The sequence below is a fragment of the Leuciscus leuciscus genome (genome assembly GCF_965113295.1).
Source record: "Leuciscus leuciscus genome assembly, chromosome: 18".
Classification (NCBI taxonomy): Eukaryota; Metazoa; Chordata; class Actinopteri; order Cypriniformes; family Leuciscidae; genus Leuciscus; species Leuciscus leuciscus.
Genome location: NC_138742.1, coordinates 3659126 through 3678310, shown reverse-complemented (window position 1 = coordinate 3678310; position 19185 = coordinate 3659126). Strand labels below are relative to the sequence as shown.

Sequence of the window (19185 nt, the reverse complement as noted above, 5' to 3'; positions counted from 1 at the left end):
CACCACACTGCTTATGGGGAAGCTATAGAGATTCATGTCTAAAATCCTGAACTATCCCTTTAAGCAACTATAGACCGATCTCAAATCTTCCTTTCATATCACTGTAAAAAATTTAATCTTTAAAAAACGGTCAATGACTGTCAGCTACGGCTGCCAAACAAAAACCGTAAAAATAAAGTAAAATATCCTAATTTAAATTAAGTGCAGACAACTTTTACAGAAATTTTCCTTAAATGTTTTACAGAAAAAAACTGTTATTTTACAGCTATTTCCTGAATTATTACGATCAAACACCTTCACTGTAAAAATAAAAAATCCCATAAAAAAAAGTCAAATGACTGTCAGCAACGGCTGCCATACAAAAACCGTAAAATTAAAGTAAAATATCCTAATTTAAATAAGTGCAAAATACTTTTACAGAAATCTTCATTAATCTTTTTTAACAGAAACACTGTTATTTCACATTTATTTTCAGATTTTTTTACTGAAAAACACGCAGTTAATTACATGCATGATTTGTTGTGACTATACGTCACTGCATCAGCAACTACACAGTTACTGTCTGTTAAATAAAGCAACATGCAGCACATAATCAGTGTTTTTCTGCTCATCTTGGACTGAAGCTCAGGCTCTACTCTTCAACACAATGGTGACACACGAAACACAACATACAGAAACACTTTAAACCCCAACAGAACATTAAACACTACCAGATCTCTCAGGATCTCAGCATCTTCACTTATTACAATCCAGACTTTATTTCTTTCATACTAACATTCTTATTGAGAATTAACAGAGGTTTAGAAGTTGAAGTTTTATTGAAAAGAATAAAGTTTGATGTCACCATGATGGAGATCAGTGTTTGCTTTGGGCTCTTGACCTTTTAGTTTTCAATATGAGTTTTAGTCTGGCTGCTTTAACTGTGTGTCTCGGGTGCATATTAGTTATGGTAGGAATCCAAGAGAAACTCAGATCAGGTGATGTTGGTCACTTTTTAGTGATAATAGTCATCATGTAGTGTCCTGCTTCATTGATACCATCTGATGTGTAATATCTGATTAAGTCATTAAATATTAATTTTTGCATGACAAAACTGTTATAGAAGATTCTGCAGTGCTGTGATACTCAGATTTTATGAAGTCATTATACAGAAAATGTTTTGACAGGATCACATAGACTCACTCAGACATCAAGAATCAGCGTATGAATCACAACAATGGTGACAATGAAAAAAAAATCTGATCAACTCTGAACTACTATAAAGTCACAAAACGGCTTTGTTGGTTGTCACCATTGTTGAGATTCACATGTCTCTATACTACAAAAAAAAAAATGAACCAGCTCAACTTTTTCTGTATAATATATATATATATTTTATAATTTCAGATTGTTATAATACTGATGCCACAATATTTCAAGGGTCATGTGAAAAATTATGACATTAATTAAAGACTTTGCATAAAGCTAAATTCCATCTACATATTATGTAGTCTAAGATAATATATTCAGAGATTTGACTATCATATCAGTTAATCAGATCATCATATGACTATAACATCATCAATGAATGACCAAGATCATCTGATATTTTTTCTTGCATTTATTGCTATAACAAATGTGTATCAAATACACAGTTAAAGCAGCCAGAGAAAAAACTAAAGTTATAAACTCAAGGGTCATGAGCCCAACTAAAGCAGACACTGATCTCAATCATGGTGACATTACATTTATTTTAAAGTGTTTTACACTTTATTTAAATTAGCATATTTTACTTTAATATTATGGTTTTTGTTTGGCAGCCGCAGCTGCCAGTCATTTTACCCTTTTTTTATGTTTTTTTTTTACAATGAAGGTTTATGATCGTGATTATTCAGGAAATACCTGTAAAATAACAGTGTTTTTCAGTTTATTTAATTTAGGATGTTTTACAGTTTTTTGGGGGGCTGACAGTCATTTGACCATTTTATCATTTAACTGTTTTGTTACTGTTTAATTACAGATTATTATTTGTAATTTTACATACATTTTTATATAATTTGAGAAAACAGAAAAAATACTGTTTGAAAAATACAATCAATTTGCTGTATAAAAAATGTGAATTAATGTAATTTGTCATTAATGTCACAATACCTAAAATAACAGCTGAATTTTTTTTTTACAGATATTATTTGTAATTTTACAGTGTTTTGAGTACAATTTAAAATTAAAGAAAATGATCGTCAAAAAATCTGTTATTTTCTGTAAAATTAGGATTTTTTTTTTACAGTATAGGCAAGATCATTGAAAAAGTTATCTTCAATCAGCTGAACAAATTCTTAAGCTCGAATGGATACTTTGACAATTTTCAATCTGGTTTCCGACCGCATCACAGCACAGAGACAGCGCTCATAAAGATAATAAACGATATTGGTTTAAATACTGATTCAGGAAAATTATCACTGCTGGTACTACTCGACCTCAGTGCTGCATTTGACACTGTCGATCATAACATACTTCTTGACAGGCTGGGAAACTGGGTGGGGCTTTCTGGGATAGTCCTAAAATGGTTCAGGTCATACTTAGATGGGAGAGGTTATTATGTTAGTGTAGGAGACCATAAGTCTGAGTGGACATCCATGACATGCGGAGTCCCTCAAGGCTCAATTCTTGCGCCACTCCTGTTCAACCTGTATATGCTCCCAATGAGCCAAATAATGAGAAATAACCAAATTGCTTACCACAGATCTACGACACACAGATCTACCACAGCTATGCAGACGACACACAGATCTACCACAGCTATGCAGACGACACACAGATCTACCACAGCTATGCAGACGACACACAGATCTACCACAGCTATGCAGACGACACACAGATCTACCACAGCTATGCAGACGACACACAGATCTACCACAGCTATGCAGACGACACACAGATCTACCACAGCTATGCAGACGACACACAGATCTACCACAGCTCTGCAGACGACACACAGGTCTACCACAGCTCTGCAGACGACACACAGATCTACCACAGCTATGCAGACGACACACAGGTCTACCACAGCTCTGCAGACGACACACAGGTCTACCACAGCTATGCAGACGACACACAGATCTACCACAGCTATGCAGACGACACACAGATCTACCACAGCTATGCAGACGACACACAGATCTACCACAGCTATGCAGACGACACACAGATCTACCACAGCTATGCAGACGACACACAGATCTACCACAGCTATGCAGACGACACACAGATCTACCACAGCTATGCAGACGACACACAGATCTACCACAGCTATGCTGACGACACACAGATCTACCACAGCTATGCAGACGACACACAGATCTACCACAGCTCTGCAGACGACACACAGCTGTACTTAGCCCTATCGCCTAATGATTACAGCCCCATTGACTCCCTGTGCAAATGCATTGATGAAATCAACAGTTGGATGTGTCAAAACTTTCTTCAGTTAAACAAAGACAAAACTGAAGTCATTGCATTTGGAAACAAAGATGAAGTTCTCAAGGTGAACGCATACCTTCACTCTAGGGGTCAAACAACTAAAAATCAAGTCAGGAATCTTGGTGACACTAGAGTCAGACCTTAGTTTCAGTAGTCATGTCAAAGCAATAACTAAATCAGCATACTATCATCTGAAAAATATTGCAAGAATAAGATGCTTTGTTTCCAGACAAGACTTAGAGAAACTTGTGCATGCTTTCATCACCAGCAGGGTGGATTATTGTAATGGACTCCTCACTGGCCTTCCCAAAAAGACCATAAGACAGTTCCAACTCATACAGAACGCTGCCGCCAGGATTCTGAGCAGAACCAGAAAATATGAACATATCACACCAGTCCTCAGGTCTTTACACTGGCTCCCAGTTAGATTTAGGATTGATTTTAAAGTATTATTACTGGTATATAAATCATTCAATGGCCTAGGACCTCAATACATTGCAGATATGCTCACTGAATATAAACCCAACAGATCACTCAGATCATTAGGATCATATCAGCTAGAAATACCAAGGGTTCACTCTAAGCATGGTGAGTCTGCTTTTAGCTATTATGCCAGCCACAGCTGGAACCAGCTTCCAGAAGAGATCAGATGTGCTCCTACAGTGGTCACATTCAAATCCAGACTCAAAACACATCTGTTTAGCTGTGCATTTACTGAATGAGCACTGTGCCGCTGTTCGTCCGACTGTTTGTACTGTACTGTATTTTATTTTTCTGTGTCGAACAACAAACGTTGAGGTTCCATCGTAGTTGGTTTGTGCGCACGTGAACGTCATGGCAACGTACAACACAAAGTACCTCACGCGGGAAACACTTAACACAACACGTAAATGCACGTAGCTAACATAAATCAAGCAAGTATGCATGGGCCACGAAGTGTTGGCAAAATAACACATTAACGGACCGGAGGAAATAATATGGATTTTTTTTCCAGAAAACTAAATAAACAAAATAAATTCAAGCACTTTCAAGGAACTGTATCTATTATGTTCATTTTCCAGGGCCTTGAATTTTTTTTTTTCCAGATTAACAAACTTTCAAGGATTTTAAAGACCAGTGGGAACCCTGCTTACAACACGTGATACAGCGCTCTCTCAGACACACACAGACCTCTCTGATGTTATTAGTTATGATTATATGTGTTTTACACCATATCTATATGCACTGTCCACTTCACTCATGCAGAATATTCTGATTTACCAGGTTTCACGAGTTCACATCTACATATAATTAGTACAATAAGTTTATGCGTATTTGGCGTGCTGTCCGGGGGGAGGGCTCCGAGCTCGGAGTTAGGCCCGAACCCAGAGTACTCCCCCCAGGTGGTAAGTGTAGATGGAACTGGAAGTGAGGAGATGGGGTGGAGGAGGGATGCTGACAAACTTTCAATGAACAGAGATAGGTCTGCTGTGAATTTATACTCTGTCATTGAGTTGATTACTGATTAATCTCCAGCTGTGCATAATTTGGTTAATTATCTGAACCTGCTCCTCCCGAACTTTGTTAATAAAACATCATTTAATTTCCAGGATAATCTCTGTGTATTTATCAAGTTTTCCCAGTCCTGTCCTCACAGAACACCAGTATTTGCCTTTATCCTCTGTTCTCAGATCAGTGATGGTGACGGTGAAGATGTGGGTCGTTCTGTAATCGGTCAGAGAGAATCTCCTGTCTTTAGCTGGAGATCCAGATTCAACAGGAATGTCTTTATCTTTCAGTGGGTTTATTGGACACTCTCCTCTGCAGAGATACTTATTCTTCTCTTCATATCTAGACTCATAGGGACAGCGTATTTCAACTTTTCCTCCTTCATAACCAGTGAAAGTCAAGATCTTCGTCGTCTCACATGCCAAGACTAAAAACATAAGAGAGAGAAACTCAGCTCAGAGCGAACATGGACCTGATTGACAACAGGTGCTGTTTTAGAAAGACCCAGAAACACAGAATAAACTCTTACCTGACATGATGAGCAGGAGAAATATGAGAAGTTTATGATCACAGATCTGGATCATTTTCTGCTTTATCTGTGAGCCGCTGGTGTCCTGTGTTATGAAGAGCAGCTCTCTCTCTCTCCACTCACTCACTCACTCACTTGAGTGTGTGTGTGTGTGTGTGTGTGTGTGTGTGTGTGTGTGTGTGTGTGTGTGTGTGTGTGTGTGTCTGTGTGTCTGTGTGTGTGTGTGTGTGTGTGTGTGTGTGTGTGTGTGTGTCTGTGTGTGTGTGTGTGTGTGTGTGTGTGTGTGTCTGTGTGTGTGTGTGTGTGTGTGTGTGTGTGTGTGTGTGTGTGTGTGTAAATAAAAATTAGGGGAAGTGAAACTAGATAGGTTACTAGTTCTCAAACCTTATGAAGAATAATCACAAAAACAGAGTTTGCTTGTGCCAGTGACAGGGAAAAGGGAAAAGGTTGGGGCTTTTGAACCAATTGAACCAATCATATTGAAGGTGACATGTTAGTAACGATAATCTTATTTTTATTTGTTGTCTTGGTTCTATAAAAACTGTTGTAGCCGTGTTATCTGGTGGGATTCTCAATGGAATTTGTCTGAGATCCTCCGGCCTTGCTTCTTGGGAGAGATTCCCTGAGAACTGCTCGGGAAGATCTCCTGGCTGTGATTAAAGCATTTAAAGGACATTTTCTGAAGTCTGTTTGTCGATTATTCCTGCGCAGGAAGTAAGCTAGTTTAGGGGAACAAGTTAGTTAGGTGACTATTATTGAACGGGGACGTTGATTTGTAGATGAGACCCAGATAGTTAGGTTTAGGGAAAAATCTACCACACTGCTTATCTTTGTGTTGATTTTTTTGTTGTCCGGTTTGTTAATAGTTTTTGTTAGTTTAGTTTGAGGGCCGTGTGCGATCCGTTACTTGGAGGTATGTCGGCCGAGCAAACACAGGGTTTGAGTTCACTCACGAGACACCATGCGATTAAGGTGGCGTCTGCGGTGAGCGTCGAGGAACGTTGTTTGGCCGTTGGGGAAGTGGTGGGACACGCTAGCGTTTTGTCCGCTTCTAGAATGAACAATGCAACAGTGTTTTTTCTGGATAGTGTAGACAAGGCGAATGAGTTGGTAGAACGGGGAATTGTTATTGATGGCGATATTTATTTCAGTTAAATAAATAAAGAGAGAAAGGTCATCTAGACCAGGGGTTCCCAAACTTTTTCGTTCTAGGACCCACCTAGACAAGTATAATCAATCTCAAGACCCACTTGCACTGGTGCTACCAACTTTCTCAGTTGGTCGCACCAGCATGATTTGGTCGCACATATTTTTTTTTTTTTTTTTTTTTTTGCTACATGCCATGGGATTAATCAATGCATGCTGATGGTCTTAATCTGCATTCCCTAGTTTTGCACTGATGTAAAAAGACTGACAGTGACAAGTCTTCATGTTAGCAAAATATTTTAAACTTTTAACTCTTAAAAAAACTTTTAAAAACATGTATGTTCTTTAATTTTTGATTATAATTTTATCGTCTTCACATAGGGATGGGAAATTATAAGATTTTATCAATAATAATAATGCCACTGACGATTCTGATTATCGATCCGATTCTTTAACGATTCTCTTATCGATTCTTGATAGCACTGTGTGGAAAAATGTAGTCATATGCTTTTCAAAAAAAAACAAGGGTTTTTATTTATTTTAAAGCTTAAGCTTGAGTAAGCAAACTGTACTTTTTATGTAATTTATGTAATAAATAGAACTTTATTGTAAAGTGTTACTGATTCAAACGTCTCTTGAGTTCACTGTTGGAAAGATCAGTTGTCCATTCATTAAAATGAATCGTTCAAAGGAGTCATTAGTTCGCGAATTGGACGTGTCATGCGCGTTGTGTGATTATCCCAGCAGTTAGGACATAGACATTCAAGATTTGTGTCAACACAGAAAACATTTCATCACTGGATAGTTTTTTTCGTTTAATTAAAGTGTTGTTTTATGTCAGCTGAATGTCTGGGACGCTTTTCAGTGAAGATAAGGCAACAACTTATTTAGCACAATTCACACCCAGCGGTAATTGAGGAAGAAAAAAAAATATCTCCGAATGCTCCACATGAAACTTTGGTCTTCCGACCTTTTACCACCGTGTCGATTTATTTTGATTAATATGTGCGAGGGAGAGAGAGCAAGACAGTGAAGTCTTTTTTACACTTTCGCCTGGCTCCGCAGAGAGAGAGAGCGCGCGCGCGACCGAGTACTCTCTCTGCTCGTTCTTTCAGTTAAACATGCACTGTGACTCTGTCACAAGCGCAGCCGTTCATCTACATTACTCAGCGATCAAATAACACTTTGGCGGGCGCTAAAACTCATAGTCGTTTGGTCATTAATCGGACTGGTTTTGTTTCACTCATCGTAACGTAAATTTAGCTGCAGCTAAGGCTACGTTTACACGGAAACGATCTGAAGAGAAAACGCAAAAGTGATCCCTTTTTATTCTGCGTTTAGACGAGCGTTATGGGGGGGGGGAATCTGCGTGCATATGGTGACGCAAAAGTGTGTGAAATTCAATGTAGTATGCACTCCAGGCGGCTAGGTGGCAATGTGAAGCACTGATCGGTGCCTTCACTGTCTAGCAGACTTTTGCGTTTTTACCGTTTAGACCGAAACGCGACGGTGGAGCGTTTTTAAGATTTCCACTCTGGAGGGTGATTTCACTTTTTTGCGTTTTTAAGCCCCAAAAACGCCGTCGCCGTCTAAACGAAAGGCACATCTGATAAAATATTTTTATGTTTTCACCCGCGAGCGTTCTCGTGTAAACAGGGCCTAAGTGCCTTTGTGCGACCCACCTTTTCTCACTGTGTGACCCACAAGTGGGTCGCGACCCACAGTTTGAAAACCACTGATCTAGACAAATGGAAGTGGATTCTACCCAACCTGTCTTATAGGGGAAGAACACTTATTGTAAATAATTTGGTCGCTTTACTCTTATGGCACAGACTGGTTTGTATTGATCCTCCAGTGAAATTGATGGCCGAGATTCAAGCGGATTTTGTTGACTTTTTTTGGGAGTATTTTATTTTTGCCCGAAGAAGAAGGGGGCCAAGGAGCGTTTCATCTCCAGAGAAAGAGTGCAGCTTTCCAGTTGTGTTTTTACTCAGGACTGTTGAAAACCTTGGAATAGATAAATAAAAAAAAATGTATGGACCCTAAGTGCTTGGATATTTTAAAATTGTTGTCTTTTTATCAGCATCTTTTCAAGATTTGGAGTTTTTTCCATATTCAAAGGACTAAAAATTTCCATTCCATTTTTTGGTTGCTGAATGAACCCTTGATTTTTAAGGCAAGACTGGATCTGTGTGCGACCATTTTTGTTTTTTACCAGGATTTGGAGGATTACCAGGATTCTTAACAACTTTTAAGAAATCTTTTTGATTATATTGAAAATGCTGACAATTAGGCTTGGGTATCGAGTATCGAGTATCGACTGGAACCGGGACTAGCTTTGCGATTTTCCCGGAATCGTTCAAAAGTTTAAATTTCGATTCCTAGTTTCGATTCACAGTCCGCCGACCGGAAGAAGAAACCGCTGTCTAAGTCATTTCTAGCCCTATTCTGAACTGAAGTAACTACATAATCGATTTCAAACTGCCAAATGTTAACTCGCTGACACTTTAGTTAAACATTTGTAATGTACACACGGCATGGTAAATGCGTGTACTAGCACAGGTGTAAGCGTATATTTATGCTAAACTGCGAACCAATACATTTTATGAGACGCTGTGTGAGTTGCCTTATTAACTCACACAGCATCTCATACAATTTATTCAGAGCAAACAACCCTGACGTTAAACCTTAAAAACTTACTTATATGATGTTTTCTTATTCTTCGGTATCTTGCAAGTTGCAACCCTATTCTCTCGTCCTCTGCTCGTCCGTTTGAAAACTGCGCGCGATGCCGGCGAACGTAAAAAAAAAAAAATATTCATGAAAACACATTTACACATGCAGAGCTGCCAACTCTCACGCATTTACCGTGAGACACACGCAATTGAGACTTTTCACACGCTCTCACGCCACACATCCATTTTCTCACGCACAATAAAATCGCGAAGCAAAGAGGACACGGAGACCGACAGACTAGACAGAGCAGTTACTTTATGATATAGGCTACAAAAAAAAGCTCTCAGATTCTGTCAATTTTATTACGAAATTCAAAAAATAAATACCGTTTTGGCGCTTGTAAATGTGACGTGACAGATCCCTAGCAGCTAATAGTAAAAAAACACGAACACTGTTGAAATATACAGTAACTTACCTAAATGTATATTCCTCATACATAATATCGATCAATCAGTGTTTTTTATCAGCGTGAAGAGGTCAATAACATAGCTGGAGAACAATTATGTCATATTTACCTCAGGAAAGCCATTTAATGAACATATAGGCTATAGCACATAGTTGGCAAGAAAAAAAGAGCTATAGAGAGTATTTTGCTAAATATGTGTACTATATTACATATTTATTATATTTGTACTTGTATCATTAAATAAAGTTGTTATTATAATTTAAAAAAACGCATTATATTTAATTTAAAACCTTAAATAATACTGCCAGCTGATAGGGCTCTCTGTATGTTTACAGCATTAGGTGAGTTGTTTTTTTCTTGAGAAAAATTAACGCCTATCTTGAGTAGCTAATATTTATCCAAATGAGTCAATATTAAATCAAATCACAATAACTGAATTGAAATGAAATAATAAAAAAGCGTAGCTTACCAGAAATTGTACCATGTAAACATTGTAACATGTTGTCACTAAACCTAATAAAATTCAGTTTAGTTACTAAAATGCTAGTGACAATCACAATACAATACACTTATTGTGATGCAAATTTTTTTATATTTCAATTGATGGAGAAGGTCAGACTATTTCCTTCAGAAAGACCGTTGGTTAGCTAGCTCATTTAAAATGTCCTAAAAAAGTTGTTTAAAATAGATTTGATATTTATATTGTAGTTGAAAACAGCCCTGTGAGAAATTCATAGTAAATTTCATAAAAAGTAAAAAGTTCATAGAATTAAAATTGATCTAAACTTGTTTGACCCTGCCTCTTAAAAGAATCGGAATCGAGAATCGTTAGGAACCGGAATCGAAACAAGGAATCGGAATCGCAATCGGAATCGTTCAAATTCAAACGATACCCAACCCTACTGACAATAGTAAACTGTAGAATCACAGGCTGCTGTAATCAACAAGGTAAACCTAAGTCTCTTAATGAGTTTTGTGATTCAGGTCAAATGATGATTATGTCAAAACATCACCAACATCACCTGATCAGCTTTTCTTGTTGTTCATCTGGCTGGTTTAACTCAGTTACAGCAGCCAAACTAATTCTAACGTTATTAGTTTAAGGGTCAAGAGCCCAACTAAAGCCAACACTGATCACCATAATGGTAACATTTTTTTTTCTTTTTTTTTTTCTCCTTTGGTGATTCTGCTTGTTAATATCAGGTGTCTTCAAAAATGCTCAATCATCACTCAATCATTCACTAAATTATCTCATTACATGTAACACTCTTATGGAGCCAAATAAACTCCCAGGAGAGTTAATTTAACACTGGAGTTTTGCTGTGTGAGTTCATGGGTGGAATAAACATATGGCAGGACTTTTACTTTCTGACCCCTGGATTTTCCACCTCTTCTTGTAACCATATGCGCCTATAAACTAACCATAAACATCTGTGTATTATTCCTGTGAATAATGTTACAAAAATATGAAATAAAGTGACTAAAAGGATTTCGAAAATTAGAGTGCGGATCACAGCTGTATCTGTTAGTGTCTCAGTAAATTTATTCTCGTTTTTTTTTTTTTGCCACAATAATGGTCAATAACTGTAATTTGTTGAAAGCTAATCTTTTTCTGAAAAAGATTACACCTTGCACATTAAGATAGCACATTGTTTTAGAATTGTACAGTCAAAAAATCGAAATATGTGAAAAACACCTATTTTAGCTTCAGGTTTTAAAGGGTTAAAGCCATATGGAAACTTGATCAATAACAGCTTGAGCACAAGATGTTCATGAACATATCTGTAATGATGTAACTGCACATTTCACAGTCTTTTTCCCCTAGTTTATTCCTTGAAACACAAACACACTCAAACATCGGTACTATACGGTTATCCGGACCACACCGGACCACACCTGACCACACGTGACCACAACCGCTCTTGGTTGGTCGTAACCCCAGTGACGGGTAGGTTTAGGGGCGGGGTTGGGGTAGGTCATCACATGTGGTCCGGATAACCGTATAGTACCCATTACCAGCTGAGGTCGTCTCTGGTGTGACTGTTGTATCAGGGCTTATGATGTTAGTAACAGCTGAAAAATAATGACTAATGGTTAATACCAATGAATCAACAAACACAAATAATGCCAAGAGCTCATGAACACATAATTATCTGCACAGTATAATAGCGCACAGTTGTTCTAACCAGCTCATAGACATAATAATTGCCTGGACAGGCTTTGACTTTAATGGGAAAAAACCCGTAATAGCAGCAGTAACTCCTATCATTACCGACTGTGAGGACAGGACTGGGAATATCTGATGTATACACAAAGATTAACCTGGAAATTAAACCTGGTAAGTCAGAATATTCTGCATGAGTGAAGTGGACAGTGCACATAGATATGGTGTAAAACACATATAATCATAACTAACGTATCAGTAACATTAGAGAGGTCTGTGTGTGTCTGAGAGAGCGCTGTATCACGTGTTGTAAAGATGTAAAGAGGCGAGAAAACAGAAACCACAGTATCCTCTGTAGATGATGATGAGTGAGTGTTCACACCAAAGACACTGATCCGCATCACTTCCTCACACACAACACTGTCTCAGTTATGGAGAAATCGCTCATTCAAAACACAAAGTATTCATAGATGCCACCTACGTCACTACAAATACACTCTCCGAAAATAAAGTACATAATTGTACCTTTAGGGGTACAATGGCTTGTCACTGGGGCTGTACCCTCAAGGGTACAATATTTTACCCTTGGTATAGGGTACATATTTGTACCCTTGTGATTTGTACCTTAAGATACCAATCTTGTACCTGTGGTGACAATTTCGTACCTTTATTTAAGCCCTCGCTCCTTTCATCAACCCAAACCCTACACAATACAATACAATACAATATACATTTATTGTCCCCTTAGGGAAATTTGTCTCAGCGTATGCTGCATTTCCAGAACAAAGAATAAATAAATAGATAAGAGTTCATAAATAAATTCTTAATCAATCACAGAATAAATCAATCACATGTATCTCACCTAAACAATCCAAACAGTGGAGCAGAACATGTAGAACATGTAGACGGTCGTCATATTGCACATCTAAAAAGGCCACTGTTATTGCACAAACAACAGTCGCATAAACCTTAAGAACAGCAATAAAATAACAATAATCAACAATAAATAAGAGTTATAATATAAAGCAAATAAAAAATGTTAAATAATCAGTGCTAAACAGAGACAATCATTGGCCTTTGTCCTTGCCATTCAAAAGCCCGATGGACACAAAAGAGTTTTTAAACCGGTTCAGTCGACATTTGGGCATCTAGACCTTCTTCCTAAAGGCAGAAGCACATGTTCAGGATGAGGGATGTGAGAAGGGTCAGCCAGTATCTTTCCATTCCACAATTGTCATGGCAGTCTTGATAATGTTGGAAAGTCTGTTTTTTAATTTGACAGAGAGGTTACTATACCAAGCCTGGATCTCATACCTGATTAGACTCTCCAGAAGAGCCTGATAAAACACAGTCATGATTTTTCTGTTGACACCACACAGTCTGAGTCTCCTCAGAAAGTCCAGTCTTTGTTGGAGTTTAGAACCTAAATTGTCAACATGAACCTGCCATGTGAGCATGTTATCAATGTAGATGCCGAGGTACTTATAAGAACACACCTGTTTGATTTGAGTATCATGAATAACAACAGGACTGTGCGGGATCAAACACTATCTCCTCCGGGTTTTTTTTACATTTATAATCAATTTGTTTGCATCACACCTCTGTTCAAAGTTCCTTATCTCCGAGTGATAGGAAGATGGATCACTGTCTTTGTACAGTAGGCTCAGGATTGCTGTGTCGTCTGAGAATTTAAAGATGAAATTACCCATGTGTGAACTTGCGCAGTCATTAGTGTCGAGTGTAAAGAGCACAGGCGAGCAGTATTTATATCGTTTTTACCTTTTGTACACGCCACGTCCAAGTGATCTGAGGGCGGACTGGTGCATAGATATATACACTAGATGTCGCCTTGGCTACAGCATTCGTTCAATGAACTGCCGTCACCAAGGCGAAATCTAGTGTATATATCTATGCACCAGTCTGCGTACACGTCACACACTAGGAAGCGCCCGCGCCCTCAGATCACTTGGACGTGGCTGTGTACAAAAGGTAAAAACGATATAAATACTGTTCGTTTTCTCACACACACCGCTCGTTTCGTGTCTTAGGCCATCAATGTGTACTTACGATGGGGAATTGTTTAATTTGGACTCTGTGCATGCTCTTTGAGACCGTTACCATAGACCTGCATGACTGACAGACAAGAACGGTTTGACCTAAAAATATCAAAATTGAATCTACTGCGGAAAAAAAGACACCTACATTTTGGATGCCCTTGAGGTAAGCTAAAACATACCAAAATTTTATTTCAAAGTGAACTATCCCTTTAATGAGTGCTATTTCTAAATACAACAATTCTAACTACAGCTTTTTCAAAAACACATTCATTGGTCATTACTGGCATCCCATATATTCTCAGTTTCCAAATTCAGTTTACTACATTCAGGTCCTTTTCAGACTGTATTGTAAATTTGTTAAAGATGTATTGTAGTTATATAATTTATACTTCATGGTTATGATTTGACTTATCCATCAGGTTGTAAAACAAAAGAAACAATACATATAAATGGGAACATTGGGAAAAAGATCTGTGCAATCTCGTGTCTCCAAACTATTTTTTGGATTACAGTAATAGTCCTAAAATAAGAATAATTTTCTTTATGCCCGATGCATTTCTCTTTGTTTTTCCTTTTATTGATATGGAGACGTGACCTGACATGTTAGTCCTGTTGTGTGTTTCTGGTCTGATGACAGCAGGGTTTTACTACGGTATTTCTGCTCATTTGTAAGCATTTAAAACAAGTATGTTAACTAATCTGTTCTATATGTGCATATAAATTGTATTGCGTAAACTTGTTTATTTATCACATTAACAATATGGTCAATCTAGGAACTGTGAAGTAATGTGAGCAGTATTTTATTAATCTTGATTAAAAGTAATTGATAAATGTAGGGGAGAGTGGGGCACAAACTAACGCAGGGCGAGTTTTAACACACATGGTTTAAATACTTCCACACATCCAGCACGACGAAACTTAGTGTATTTACTAGTTGCCATATCAACACTATATAGCCTAGAGAAATAGTGCCAAAATTAAAACATCTTTGGAAGATATCACTGAACATTTATTTAACCGTAGCAAAAGTAAATTGAAGTTAATGTTTCATCTTTTTTTTTGTGTTTATTTAAAATGAGACAAATCTGATATTATTTTAATCTTATATCTGTTATTTAACAGCTGAGATGGTTCTTTAATGCTGATCTAACCAGCAGAAGACACTCTCCGGGTTTAAATCCCAGTTGTGCAGGTGGGGCATGTTGTCACACTGTTTAGTTTATTTATATCAGGACACTGTGCAGTTACATTAAAAAGATGGCTACACCAGATTTAGCACTATGCTAATTTCCATCTGTAGTCCTGAGATGGGCATAAATACATGGAAATGTATTTAAAATACAAATACAAAATACTGTGTGGAAAAATGTATTTAAATACAAATACAGTATTTTGTATTTTGAAAATACATGTTACATTGGCCATCCAGTGCAGGAATAGGTCACAGTGAATGAATAAACTACACAGGCCTACTGACTTTTCATTCCTAACCTCATCTCTGCCCTTTCTTTCTTTCTTTCTTTCTTTCTTTCTTTCTTTCTTTCTTTCTTTCTTTCTTTCTTTCTTTCTTGCAATTACAAATAAACCTATTCAAAATAGCAGCCATTTATATACTTATTTCTGGTTACAATGTAGTCTATTACTTGTGGTGAACACTATTAAAAAAATCATACTGTATGTAAAACTGTGGGAACCTTTTCTGCTATCTAGCAAAGAATATGGATGGCCGATATGACCAAAATCTCAATTTTACTTCACAGTAACGATATCATGGTTTCACAATTCTCAATATCAGTTTTGATTCCACAGAATAAACTGAATTTCAAACTCTTTTGAGGTTTTTTATTTTAATTTATTTTTTGCAGGTAGTCTCAATGCTTTTTAAGCAATTTTGTTTATTTTATGTAAAGTTTATTTGTTTCTATAAATCAAAATTTTTAAATTAGAATTAATTTAGATTCATTTGACACTATTTACCCCTTTTTTATTATTATTTTTTATGTACAATAAAACTAAAAGCTGAAGATTTTTGTGGTGTATCATTCATCAGTGTTTGTTTTTCCACTCCAAAGTTCCAGTAATTCCTGCCCACTAAAAGCTGCACGGATAAATTTGCTTACCCCACACATAGGCCCATCTATGTAAACGATTTAGAAAAAGTTCCATCAATTCAAACTTTATATCATCGCTATGATATGTAGTGTCATATCACCCAGCCCTAACATGCAGTAATGCTTTAAAGGTTGTATCAGCGATTTCAGGCCCAAAAAAGGCCCAAACATAAATGATCACATTCATCTAATCTTTCCTAACGATCCGCTAGCTGCCCGCCCCATATGTTTTGAACTGTGCTGTATAGCTGTGTTTTGCAGTGTGTTTGTTGTCAAACTCAAAATTTTCTTTCTTTTTTATTATAAAAAAATGCCATTATTTTATATGAAAAAGTTAATAATTGTATTTTATTGACATGCATTTTATTTTTATTTATTTTTAATGTTAGTTTGTGCCCCGCTCTCCCCTATCAGTTATTCACCTTATTCCGCCCAGCTCACTTTTAATACTTCGCGCTTCCGCATTTTGTCATCCGACTTCCGGTAAACTGACACATCCGGTAGCTATTTCAGTAAATAGAAGATTGTTTATAGCTAGCTAAAACTTGACAAAAATGACAAATAACATTAATTCTGTTTTAAATTGGGAGCACGGAGAAAACATTGTTAACGTGAATAGGCGATATGAAGAAGTGGCCTGAGGTAACCTATGGGGACATATTGAATTACTTCGTCCTGTCAGAAGGAGTTGATGGAGCAGCCATGAAAAACTATAAAAGTACTGAGGCCTATCAGTATTTACACAGTGGGAAAGTGGGTTGTGTACTCTTACACTGTGAGGGTGACTTTGTATTTTTAAAAGCAAACGTGCACCCCAGCCAGTCGAGCAGTCCACACCACTCTGCGTGGGTGCTAGTTAGCAGCCTGGGATCAGTGGAGACTACTGGATGTTCGTGCATCGCTGGTTTGGGAAGGTCCTGTAGCCATGCAGCCTCTATATTATGGACTATATCACACTCATTATTAGTATTTATTATTCATGATAATATCTTGCAACGTTCAAGTTGTTAACATAAGTATGTTATAAATGTATATATTTAGGTATATTAACATAATGTTTGTGACATACACAGCTGATGATGACCTGATGACCACCGGCAGGCTAAGTATCTTGTCAAATCTCTTAATTGTACATTGGAGTAAGGTAAGTGAATGGAGTCCAGGTAAGTACAGTGCATGAATCATTATTTTGCAATTTGATTTTATGATGGCACATTTGACCAATTCCAAACCACATCAATCTTATCAACTACTATTAATTGTGTATTTTAGATGTGCATAAATATTAAGCAGGTTTTCTTTTTGCACATATGAATAAAATGTGTTTTTTATATCACTTATAAATAATTAAATACAAAATTAATGCTAATTATTACGATTAATGTGGTTTGGAATTGGTAAAATGTGCTAGGAAAAAAAATATGCATGCACTGAAAATGGAAAAGGAAACGTAAAGATACATTTGGTAGGTCTACATGTATAAGTGAACATTAAGCCTAATTACGCTATCACCTGATGTAAGGAATAAGGTAGGTTAACATTACGTGTAATAATAATGAATGACTTTTAAATAAGACAACTGTGAAAGTTTTGAAATATCTTTTAAGTATTCAAGCTCATCAGTGCATATGTTTGGAAAATGCTGTGTCCAGTGGGCTCACTGGCATTGCCTGCACAGATGAGCAGCGGCTCTGGAATGTGGGGACCCAGAGGAACCTCTGCCCGAAGCGGTTAACGGACATCACCTTTTCACACCACCGAGCCACTGATGTACTGAAGTCAGAGGTAATGCCCAACATTGTCCCTCTGCCTCACACTCCTTCATTTTGCACCCAGGGTGAGCTGAGAGAGGGTCTCAAGCATCTTCGACTGCCTGTGTCAAGCCTTCTGCACAAATGTCTGAGTGCTGCTCAGACACAGGAGCCAGAAAAGCCTGCATCCTCCTTACCACATGCTGACCATGATGGCACCAACATCTGCCAGAGGTGCATGGTGTTTTATGACAGTTTCGTGGCCATTGATCTCTTCAAGCGTACAGCATTGGAGCGTGTAACTCTTGAACAGAGTTCCTCTCACTTGTGGCATGACTCTCGCAAAGTAAGAATCACGGCAAGCACAGCAAAGAAGGTCCCCAGCAGAGTCAACCCTCAGACCTTCCTCAGAGAGCACCTCTACCCCAGGTTCCATGGGAATGCTGCCACTTACCATGGCTTAGAAAGCGAGGCGTCTGCGATACAGTGGCTAGAGGGATGCGGGTTCTCAGTCAGCCGCAGAGGCACAGTCGTGTGTGCAAGCGAGCCCTGGCTGTCATCAAGCCCAGATGGAGTTTTGAACTTGGAGGAACTGCTGGAGATCAAATCCCCTCTCCTTAAAAGTGGCGAGACTCTGGAGGATCTCTTCAGAAGTCAGAGATATGATGTGAAGATGGTGGAGGGGACACCTCAGCTGCAGCCAAATGGTCCACGGGGCTTCTATGTGCAAGTGCAGCTTGGCATGTTCTGTACAGGGCTGAAGGCCTGTAAGCTGATCATCTGGGTTCCATCACAGCAAGTTCTGCTACAAGTCCCATACAATGAGCAATTCTGTGCCAAGACTGTAGATAGACTGAAAGCATTTTATTTTAAGTATATGCTCCCTCATGTGTCAGATGAGTTTCAGGCAGGCCGTCTTTTGCTATCCACAAGATACATGCAGCTTTGTAAATAAACAGGAATGAGAATAATTAGGGATAATTAGGGATAAAGGGATAGTTCACTTTAAAAATAAAATTCTGTCATCATATACTCACCGTCAAGTTGTTTTAAACCTGAATTAATTTCTTTCTTCTGCTGAACACAAAGGAAGATCATTCTTCAAAATATCTTCATGTTCAGCAGAAGAATGAAATTCATACAGGTTTAAAACAACTTGACGGTGAGTATATGATGCCAGAATTTTATTTTTTAAAGTGAACTATCCCTTTAAGGATAGGATTTTAGATAATTGGGGCGGGATGCATTTTAAATTGGTCGTGTTAAACTATGGTTATATATATATATCCTCCCATTGTGTTTCTGCATCACAGGTCTGGGGCATGTGGCTGTGATCAT

The 19185-nt window shown here is 37.8% G+C and overlaps 2 protein-coding genes across 3 annotated transcripts in view; both read right to left on the bottom strand.

The window, feature by feature from the left end:
* The window catches only part of LOC309480887 (E3 ubiquitin-protein ligase TRIM39-like), a 519568-nt gene that overhangs the window by 480172 nt on the left and 20211 nt on the right, over positions 1 to 19185 (bottom strand). The gene's annotated exons all lie outside the window — the stretch shown is intronic.
* LOC309480998 (CMRF35-like molecule 8) lies at positions 4732 to 9630 on the bottom strand. 2 transcript variants are annotated; one of them, XM_082145782.1, is made up of 3 exons: positions 8277 to 9630; positions 5477 to 7891; positions 4732 to 5374 (listed from the first exon to the last, which is right to left on the bottom strand). In XM_082145782.1, the coding sequence occupies exons 2-3, from the start codon at positions 5529 to 5531 to the stop codon at positions 5034 to 5036; spliced, it is 396 nt and encodes a 131-aa protein (XP_082001908.1). In that variant the 5' UTR covers positions 5532 to 7891; positions 8277 to 9630; the 3' UTR covers positions 4732 to 5033. The 2 variants fall into 2 exon arrangements, with proteins under 2 accessions (XP_082001908.1, XP_082001909.1); XM_082145783.1 differs by having other exon boundaries at positions 5477 to 7864.

Bases quoted from the DNA above. Each gene is read 5' to 3' on its own strand.
- LOC309480998 (XM_082145782.1), bottom strand. From the start codon at position 5,531: ATGATCCAGATCTGTGATCATAAACTTCTCATATTTCTCCTGCTCATC. The intron at 5,375-5,476 runs GTAAGAGTTTAT...TTATGTTTTTAG, and splicing joins TCTCCTGCTCATCATGTCAG to TCTTGGCATGTGAGACGACG.